This window comes from Terrapene carolina, unplaced genomic scaffold, assembly GCF_002925995.2.
Source record: "Terrapene carolina triunguis isolate 2854851 unplaced genomic scaffold, T_m_triunguis-2.0 Scaffold558, whole genome shotgun sequence".
Lineage (NCBI taxonomy): Eukaryota > Metazoa > Chordata > Testudines > Emydidae > Terrapene > Terrapene triunguis.
This window is the reverse complement of record NW_020664909.1, coordinates 13,968,336-13,978,627: the sequence shown is the minus strand read 5'-3', so window position 1 is coordinate 13,978,627 and position 10,292 is coordinate 13,968,336. Positions and strand designations below refer to the sequence as shown.

General features: G+C 41.1%; 1 protein-coding gene across 1 annotated transcript in view; it reads right to left on the bottom strand.

The window, feature by feature from the left end:
* CD2 (CD2 molecule) overlaps positions 1 to 10,055 on the bottom strand; it is a 19,404-nt gene extending 9,349 nt beyond the window's left edge. The window contains exons 1-3 of the mRNA XM_026658980.1: positions 9,995 to 10,055; positions 5,991 to 6,293; positions 1,967 to 2,230 (exon numbers count right to left, since the gene is read on the bottom strand). Coding sequence (XP_026514765.1) covers positions 1,967 to 2,230; positions 5,991 to 6,293; positions 9,995 to 10,055 — 628 coding nt within the window. The remainder of the gene's footprint in view (positions 1 to 1,966; positions 2,231 to 5,990; positions 6,294 to 9,994) is intronic.
* Between the last annotated feature and the right edge of the window lie 237 nt (positions 10,056 to 10,292).

Below are 10,292 nucleotides of genomic sequence, written 5' to 3'. Positions count from 1 at the left end.
TTGACTACATTTATTTCAGAAGCATTTTGGCTGTAGAGCAGTGTAATCTAATAATAGATTTAACCTTTGGGATCTCTAATTTAGATTGTATGATTCTTTTGGAATAGCTATAAATGCCCAGTTCTGCTGTTGGTAAAACTACGGGGGTAAAGCCTGCAGCACTGTTCCTGTTGTAATAAGTATGTAGGTTTCTACCACCTGATTGTCAATTTTACTTATGTTACTGTTAAACTTCTTGGTGTCTGAAGGTGCCAGATGCCCAGATTAACAGGTCAAAGGAAACATGTGAGAGTTAATTGCATAAATGGAGATTCCTAGACTATAAAGCCAGCAGGGACCATTGTGATCATCTAGTCTGACTTCCTGAATAACACAGGCCACAGGACTTCACCGCAGGTGGGAAGCCACCAAAGCTGTTCAGATATTACTTTTAAAAGACTAAAAATAACACATAGGTAATAAAATTTAGTTTTTAAACAATTTTTCTATTGACGCTGTAGATTATTAAAAGTGAAAGGATTTTGGAGATCTGATTAAATTTTTCATTCGTTGACTTCTTGCATTTCACCCAAGTTGGACAATTAAAGAAAAGACTGGTCAGTTTCAGGTGTGTTTCACTGACTGCACACTAGCCTAGCGCTGCTGGGCTTGCCTCCCCAACACTGCAGGACACAGTTTCAATTCAAACAAAGAAACAAACAAAATTTCCAGTGACTTTTTCCCCCTCTAAAGTTTCATGAAAACATTTCTATGAATAGCAAATTTTATAAAACCTTTTTCCTTTAAGAAAATCTACACCTGAGGCCTAGCCTACTTGATTGCTCATTTAAGCCGATCAACTCCTAAAAGTTTCACAGCTAATTTCCCAAAAGCTCACTGCAAAGGAAGCCCATGCTTTATATGCACATGTTAAATAGCACAATCATGACATCCAGGTTTTTAATCAAAAGAATCCATCTGCCAATGTGGCACCACTGACTTCTTAGATACAAAGGGTGGAAAAGATCAAGACTTCCTTGCTTCTAATTCTCCTGTCACTTGGGGCGTGTCTACACTTGAAACACTACAGCGGCAGAGCTCCACCACCGCAGTAGCGTTTCAGCGTAGGCACTACCTATGCTGAAGGGAAAGATTCTCCCATCGGCATGGGTAGCAAGGTCGATGGAAGAATTCTTCCGTCAACCTAGCGCTGTCTACAGTGGGGGTTAAATCCTCTGAGTGACGTAGCTGGGGCAACCTAACTTTTTAAAAACGAGATTGACCTAAATATGTTGCTCGGGGTCATGAAAAGTTTTGTGACTTGAGCACCGTAGTTAAGTCGATCTAACCCCCAGTGTAGACACGTCTAGGTCGATGGAAGAATTCTTTTGTCAACCTCACTACTGCCTCTCAGAGAGGTGGATTAAATATAGTGATGGAAAAACTCGTCTGTCACTGTAGGAAACATCTAGACCATTGCACTACAGTGGCACAGCTGCAGCGCTACAGCTATGCCACTGTACCACCTGTAATGTAGGCACAGCCTTACACTGGTGTAAATCCAGAGCAATTCCATTGAAGTCAATGAAGCCACACAGGTGTACAGTGTAAATCTGGATTAAGAGAGAGGAGAATCAGGCCCATTATTGGGAAATGTAGGGTGTTAATGGACGTCCTGACCAATTTTCAACTTGGGTAATTTTATTCTACCCAACTAAAATGACCCCTGATATTGTAATGATCTGTGCAGTGCAATGGATATTGTTGGTGCTGTAGAAATAATGAAGAAGAACAGCTGGGGGGGGAAAGGGTTTTGTTTTTTGCTTCCTGCTGTGTAGCGCTGCCTAAAACCTACTGCATGTCAATTCCCTCAGTTATTTTATTGGGCTGACACTGGTTTTAGAATCAGCACCCTGGAGACAGCTGCACATGTGTAACTCTTTGTGGGCTGTGATTAGGTAACCTTTTTGCAATATAGACTTTGTACCTGAACATTTGATTTCCTGATCAGTAGTTTTCATGCTAACGTCATTTTTAACTTCACATTGGAACTTTGCAGTACGGCTTTTGGCCTTGTGTTGATATTCAGTCTTCCATATGTCATTTGCATCTGTTGTCTCTCTCTTGGCAGAGACTGTCTTGTTATTTTCAAGCAAACGAAAAGTAGGTTTGTTCTTCTGTTTCACCTCACATGTCACCGTTATGGACTTTTGTGAACACGTCCATTTGATTTCTGGTTTAGAGACCATTTCTGAAAGAGAATAGAAGAGGCAATCAGTCTGTGAAGATTTCTAATTTTAAAAAGTTCATTGTTAGAACAGGCAAGATCCACAGAATGATACAAAGGAACCTGGAGGGATTTTAGAGGCATGGGCAGAACATAACAAAATGATCCTGTGAAAGGAGTGAGAGAGAAAGTGGGAAAGTAGCAATGCCTGAAAAAATAAAGGGGAGAGCGAACAGCAAATTAGACCTGAGGGGGGATGGGATATGGCAAAAACAAAGAAAAGGCCAGCTCAACACTGGTCTGCATATTTGTTTTTTTATAAAAAGTTTAACACCTTTATGACTCATTGTCACTTTCCTCGCTGTTCCCTCCCTGCAGATCTGTAGAGTGTTTTTTCTTGAGATAACATTTCATTGTTTATTTACAGAGAGAGGATCCCAGTCCCTTCGACCTATGCTGTTTTGAAACGTAGTGGGCCAGATCACTCTAGCTCAGGCTATGTCTACACTGCGCACCTTACAACGGCGGCCGCTGCCGTCGTGCTGTTGTACGGTGCGCTGTGTAGCTGCTCTCCAGGCGACAAAATAAAACCACCCCCAATGAGGGATGGTAGCTTCAGTGCTGGGAGAGCAGCTCCAGCTGACGAAGCGCTGTCCACACCAGTGCTTTTTGTTGTTAAAACGTTTGCCATTGGAGGAGTGGGGGGTGTTCACACCCTTGAGCCACAACAGCTTTAACAACATTAATTAAGTGCCAGTATAGACAGAGCCTCAGTAGACTGCTGCTCAGGAGCCACAAGTGGCTCTTTAATGGGTCCCCTGCAGCTCTTTGCAGCACATGATATTAAAACACTGATTTCAAATCTAAGTTATTAACCAATCAGGATGCTTTTACTGTGTTATTAACCAATTAAGTTATCAACTTGCACTACCTTATTTGCAGTGAGAATACTACATACTATATTATATATACACACACTAAATATTTCCCATCATACTGTTTGAATATGAACAGTACTATAGTAAATGAAACAAGGAATTCACACTACTGTGGCTCTTTTGGGTAATGTTGATCGCTAATTTGGCTCCTGAACCACTGAGGTCTGAAGATCACTGCTCTAGTTCATGGAGAACCCCCGCAGGCATGGCTGAAGGGAGGAGCAAACTACCAGGTTCCCCCTGCAAAATTTTTGCTGCATTATCCCATCTGGTAGGAGGAGTTAGGGGATCCTGCAGACTTGGGAGACTGCAAACCCTCCCAACGACTCTGCTCTCAGGGGTCCATGGACACAGGAACTCTATTCCATCCATGCAGAGCCTAGAGTCAACTTGCAGGCTCCACTAACCACCTCCCTCTCTGTTTCCGGAGCAGAGTTGGCACTAGCTGAGATGGCTGCTCATTAGCAACCAGGGAGAGGACCCAGAGCTGTATCTATATTACCTTGCTCAAAGATGTAACACTTCCCGCCTAGATCCGTGTGTGGAAAACTGAGCTCAGAGCAGGGGGAAGAGCCAAGGAGAGCAAATCATCAACTGCTGCTCTATCTCCACCCACAAATACCTCAGATACTACACAGGCTCTCAGACACAAAGGTGGTTGGTTGGCCTGTAGGGAGACCACAGTATTTCCTCTCTTCCATACAGGAGGCCATCAGTCCAATGTAAGCAAATACACATTGCAGTTACTATGGGAGAGAAACTATGCTATGCAGGGAGGACTTACATGAAGGCTTTACATCGTAGAGCAAAGAGACAAATAGTCTCCTTCTATGCAGCTCTGGCATGATTGCATCTGCAACTTTGCATTCAGCGTTGGGCACCAGAAAGACTGGAAAAGCTAGGTCAGTAAAAATAATAATAATAATAATAATAATAATAAAAACAAATACATCCCTGTCTGCCATAGCCATGATGGTATAAGTGTATAGCCCAGGTCTTCGCCACATTGCTTAACACACTGCTGGAATGTGTTCCGATACGACAGTGATGACTGCAGTAGAAGAACATAGACTCGACTAGACATCGTCTTAGCACTACAGAGGCAGTGAAGCTATGAATAAGCTGGTTTCGGTTTCCTATTATGCACAGTGAATTGGTAATGGAGCTTCCCTTGCGGAATCTCTATTACTGGCAATGGTACATAAGCCAGAAAGAGCCCACCCTGACTCTGAGTCCAGGTTGATGTTGCAGGCACATCAGTTGCGGGGGCTGGGAGGGGGAAGGAAGAGAAGCAACTTTTTACTTTTACATTGAGCAAATCAGTCAGCCTTACACTGGTGGCAGCAGGTGTCCACACACAATTTGAGAGGGTGGATCTACCCACCAGAGAGTTTGTCATTCATGCTGTCAAAGATGTCTGAGTTGACATTGGTCACCTCCATCTAAACAGCAATTATCCCCATAAAGAAAAACTTTTAAAACATTAAAGATATCTGTATTTTTTTCCTTCAGCTTATAAGTCAAGTTAGTAGAAAATCAGGAATGAATGTCATAATAATTTTTTAAAATTCTGCTCATGTTTCTTTTCTTTAAATTTTTTTAAATGTCATCAAAATCTTGACATTCAGAAAATTCCAATCAGCTGTAATAATTGGTCAATAAACAAGAAAAAAAAAATTCCAAACAGTTCCCCCTTTTTTTTAAATTCAAAATTTTGTCAGAATTTCTAAATAGAAAAAAATTCAAACCAGCACTGCTTATAAGGGATGGAACAGGTGAACAGGAGACCCAGTTAATTACAAATAAATAGGGGGCCAGTTACTGAATCATTTACTAATTGTCAGGCTTCAAATGCAGCAGTTCAACATTAATGCAGGATGTAAACATGCAAGCAAGCTGGTAGGCTCAAAAGCAAGTCATGAGAACCAAGTACTGTCGAAGGAAAATCTTCATGTTACAGAAATTTGTGCAAGATCTCAGGCTTTTTTCAGCAGCCTCCTGTTTTAGGAGACTGCCTAAGTATTCCAAATGTACAGAGCACAGTTCTGCTCCACATCACACTGGTCAAACCACCTAAAGGTACCTTGAATGGCTGCTTAAGAAAGGTTTCACTGTCTGTTGTGAAATCAGGGCTTGAACTGGGCAGCAGCACGCGTACCAGCACTCTCCTGAGCTGTCTTTTTAGGCTCCAAAATGTGTGTCTTATGGAGAAGAACACAAGCTTAAGGAGCCTAGCGGAGCCCAGGGGTATATTTGAACCCCAGTTAGGGGAGCCGAGCCCAGCAGAGTGTGCAAACCGTTTAAACATCTCCACAATCCATCGTGAATGGCATCTCATTTTGATGTCTCAAGTGGGTTATTAATTTGAGGGAGGAGCTTGGAAGGGTCCTACCTCCATTTTTCCCCCCCAAGTTAGACCCCAGCCTCCCAAATGTATATACATTAGGGGTTCTGGATATTTTGAGTGGCAAAAAAAAAAAAGGCTCAGTGTGACCTGAGATAACATCTTCCATTGTTCATCGATACCAGTGCAGGTCTGTTTGCTCGACAGATTTCATGGCTGATGTGAGAGAGAAGAAATCAGACAGCGGAGGGACTAAGCAGCAGGAATAGAGGGAAAGAAGGGAACAGGGAGACTCACCTGGAAAGAAAGGAAAAGGAGGAACCCACCCAGGAACAGAGAAAGGGAATAGATGCAGAAGAGCTAACCCTTCAATGAAAAGGAGCCCACGCGGCAAAGTTAGAGACCACAAGGAAACAGGATGGAGACCCATTCAGCAGAAGAAGAGAATGGGAACAAGGGGGCTCACCCAGCTATGGTGGGAGGGACATGGAAGATGACTCACCCTGAACGCTCAGAATTAAGTTCTTCTCCACTTGCAGACTTCCCGTGCCATTGTACACGGTCACTTTGTAATTTCCACTGTCCTCTTCCACCAGGCGGTCTATTTTCAGGGTTCCATTGGGGAACTGCTCATACTTTTCCTCATCCTTGTAATATTTCACGACAGAACCTTTGCCTTTCGTGAGGCTTAATATATTTTTGAGCCATCTTACTTCCTGTTGCTTTTCCACTTTGAAATCAGGAATGTTCAAGAAAACAGAACCATTCCGAATACCATACACTTTATGGGCTTCATCTGCAGACCCTTCAAAACAGGGGAAGAACAATACAGCTCGATTAGTGTCTGTCCAACGCATCTATGGATGAGAGTTAACAGTAGACACTGCAGCATTAAATAACTTGGTCACAAAGTTAATCTCCCACTTTTCCCTTATTTCCCAAACCACTCCTCATTGATAAGGGTGGGCATTTATATAGCTGCTTTCATCTCAGGCCCCCAGCGATTTCTGAAAAATTAGCCTCCTTTAATGTGTCTTGAGTTGAACACTGAAAATCATTAGTCACTTTTCAAAATCTTGGCCTAAGCAACTTGCCTGAGGTCACACAGTGAGTGAGTGACAGAGGTGGGAGTAAGACCCAGAGGTTCTCCTTCCTGCATGGCTGTGACCACAGGATACACTCCCTCCCTCCCTCCCTCCCTCCAAGAGCTCTCTTTCATGGGTACTATCACCTGATAAACACAAGCCCAAAGGCAGGTTTTTCCCCTCTTTTCAGGTCACCTTTGACTTCAGTTCCCTTTGTGCAAAACGGATAATACCCAGTTCACAAGGGTGCTACTGCAAGTGGTTGTTCAGCACCTGAAGATGTTAGCTGTCACATAAGGGCTAAATATTGGTATTATTAAGAAAGGTAAAGGCTGTTTAGCCTTATTCATGTTGTTACATATAAAGCAGCATTTATCTTCCCATGGTATGTTCTGTCACAAGATCTCATGTCCATTTATCTCAAACTAAATCTAAATCTAAAAATCACAGCCTCTGCATACTGAATAGTAATAGCAGATTGGGTTTTTAGAGCACAGATTTTGCCTGAAGGGGACTTCAAATGAGAAGCTGACTCCACACAAACATTTGTGTAGATTCTTAGTCCGTACCGCATAAGCAAGTTGATACATAATATTGAAACTATCAGACAGGTTAAATACATGCTTGTAAGTTTCAAATAAAATAAATTAATTAACAGCAAAACTTTCAATCTTCCATTTGCTAAATTAATTCCTCTCTAATCTATAGGATAAAGCTATACTGGTAGGCATGGTGAGCTATGCTGAATTATTTTTACACAGTGTAAGTTCTTTTCTCCATAGAGAGAAACTAGGTTTATAAATCTTTTATTATAATATATAATCCTTTATTATAAAATTTTCATTAGATCTAGGATACGATAAAATACATCACAGCGAGGAAAACTGAAAACTAATTGCTGCTTTGTGTAATAGTAATATTGGAGTCAAATCAAAAAAATTAGACTATCATGCTTGTGCAGCAAAATAATTATTCGAGAAATCAGAGAGAGACGGCCCATTAGAGCCTGTGAGAGGATGAAGAGTTTCATGCAATGCATTCGCCAGCCCAAAGGGAAGCTATTATTGAGCTATCAAGTTTCTTCAAAAGCATTCGGCATTTCTAAGGGAACATTCTGAAATCACTCACTCTTGGAAGTGTAACTATTTTAATAATATTCGTTCTCCCAATAAGTGTTAACAGGAGCACCAAAGCCCTTTGTAAAACCTGCAGCATTTTTGACAAAGAAAAAAAATGTAATTCAGATACTTGCTACTCCTCAAAATTACTCCCAGATATTTAGAGTTATTGCTACTCATTATTATTTGTATTGCATATTCTATCATTTATATTTTGCATGTGTAGATGAGGGAAAAGTTGATCAAAATCCTGAGGAAGGAAAGCTCAATAGTATTTTGACAGACAATCCTGATAGGTCTTTAAAAGTTTGCTTGGTCTCCCGAATCATTGGAACAGAAGTCTGAGCATCCCAAACAAACAACACTAAGTCCTCTGTATAGACAATGAAACAATATTTGTTGACAGTGCCAACTGAAATACTCTGCAAAGGACAGAGCGATCATAATTTAGCTACAAACTGCTCAGATTGCCGTCACAAAGAGGATGGGATGATTCATGTGTGGTGAACTAAAAGGAGCTACACTGATAATACTTTACCCATCTGAGAAAAGAAGTATTCACTTTTAAAGTTTCAAACATTTTAAACAAATAGAGCCATTCAAGGAAATCAAGAGTCTGTTTTAAGTCCATAGCAAGAATATATTCCTTATTTATCTAATCCTTGTACATAGAAAACATTAAACAACCATCATAAATGATCTACTGTTGGATTTATTCCAGTCATTCATGAATGGTTCTTGTGTACTGAATCCACTACTACTTGTTCTAATCTATAAGCCAAAATTGCAACTAAATTTTTAGATCAAAGTTTTAAAAAATAATTGCTATAACTAGAAATAACAACAATATGTATGTACCTAATATAACTTACAACCTAGACCAACCCCACCCTACCATATGATCATTTGTATTTATCCCCCTTTCTGTTAATATTCCTGTGCAAAAAATACTTGCACTGTCAACAGTTCTGTTTCCCTTTAATAAAATGTTCATTACTAGAAAAGAGCAATGGGTCTACACAGTGAAGTCGCTCTTGAATAGGGTTACGAAAAAAATGCAACAGCTTCATTGAGGGCAGTAGGAAAAACTCCATGCTGACACTTACCTATATTAATACGTGTCAGATAAAGGATTGTTAACTTGATGCTAAAACTGTTTACAACGTATTATTATAAATATTTTAATAGCAAGCTCAGGTCGTGGGTCCCCCCAGACTGAAAGCTAAATAAAATAATAATAGCCAAGAGATCTTACGGCACTTTGCAAAGTAAGGCAGATACCATTATCTCCATTTTACCAATGGGAAAAGTGAGGCCATGTGCTTAACAATGGGGGCTCGATTCTACAAGGAGCTGAGCACCCTGGCCCCAACAGCAAAGCATTTGAGTACATGCTTCAATCTAAGCACGTGAATAGTTCTTTTGAAGTCAGTGGGACTACTCGCATGCTGAAAGTGAAGCATGTATTTAAGAGCTCTGCCTGGACTGGGGACAGAGTGCTGACAACTTGGCAGGATCAAGCTCTAAGAGTTTAAGGGTGAAATCCTGACTCTATTAAAGTCAATGGCCAAGGATCGGGGCCAGGATTTTACCCTAAAAGGTCCCATTGCCAGTTCCCCAAATATCTGATCTTCGCAGCTTCATAAGGGCTCACTCCCATTCAGAGGGTTGTGTAACGCTCTTTAAATGATTTATTTGCACTGCACTGCTCTGGCAATAGTGATAGTTCTTCTAGAGACAAGGAGCCAAATTCATCTCTGATTTTAGGAGAGTTAAACCAGGGAAGAATGTGGCCCATGATATTTAAGTAAGATCCAAGGATTTTTATCAGATCATCCATCTTGCCCCAAGCTTCACTATTTAGCTTTAGTAGAAGATGTGTGGCAGGGATGGGATCAGTCACATTTAATTTTGCTTACACATTTCTATATTAAAAGCACTATTAAAGGAATAATCTAAAACATACTGGTAATAATTTGCTCCTCAACTATAACTGAGTCAGGGGAGAGGCTTAAAATGTGCAGTGTGGACAAGACCACCCCAAATTCTCATAACTGGGTGAAACCTGGGACAGTGCAGTTATAGGTCCCATCCACCTTGAAAATTATAGCCGTATTGGAACTGGGATCCCAGAGTCAATTATCATTGTGACATAGATGGGCCTAATTCAGCACCCCGTTAAGATATCCATCACCCTTGTCTGGGTACAAGAAATGGGTGTTAATCTACCACAGTTTTAAATGCTTTAAGTGCAATTTTAAGCAAAGCCAGCCTGAAAGAGCAAAAAGCTGGTGCAAACTCACCTTTTACACAGGAGAATAAAACCACCAGGCACTTGGCTAGAAAAATCCCCCTAAAGTTCATTTTCAAAATCGTATCTCCAAACTGTCCCTGCGCGAAGAAAGCTCCTGGCCAGCGAGATGAAGTTCTACTTCTGATCAGCAGCCTTTTGGTGTGTCAGCACAGCCCTGGCACCTCTTGTCTCCTCCTCCTCTTGCTCACCGTAACATTTGCATTTCGGTCACACACACGAGCAGAGTGGAACTGGTTCTCGGACCATTGTTTTACCCAGGGTTGAGGAACAACTTGCAGGGATTTAGG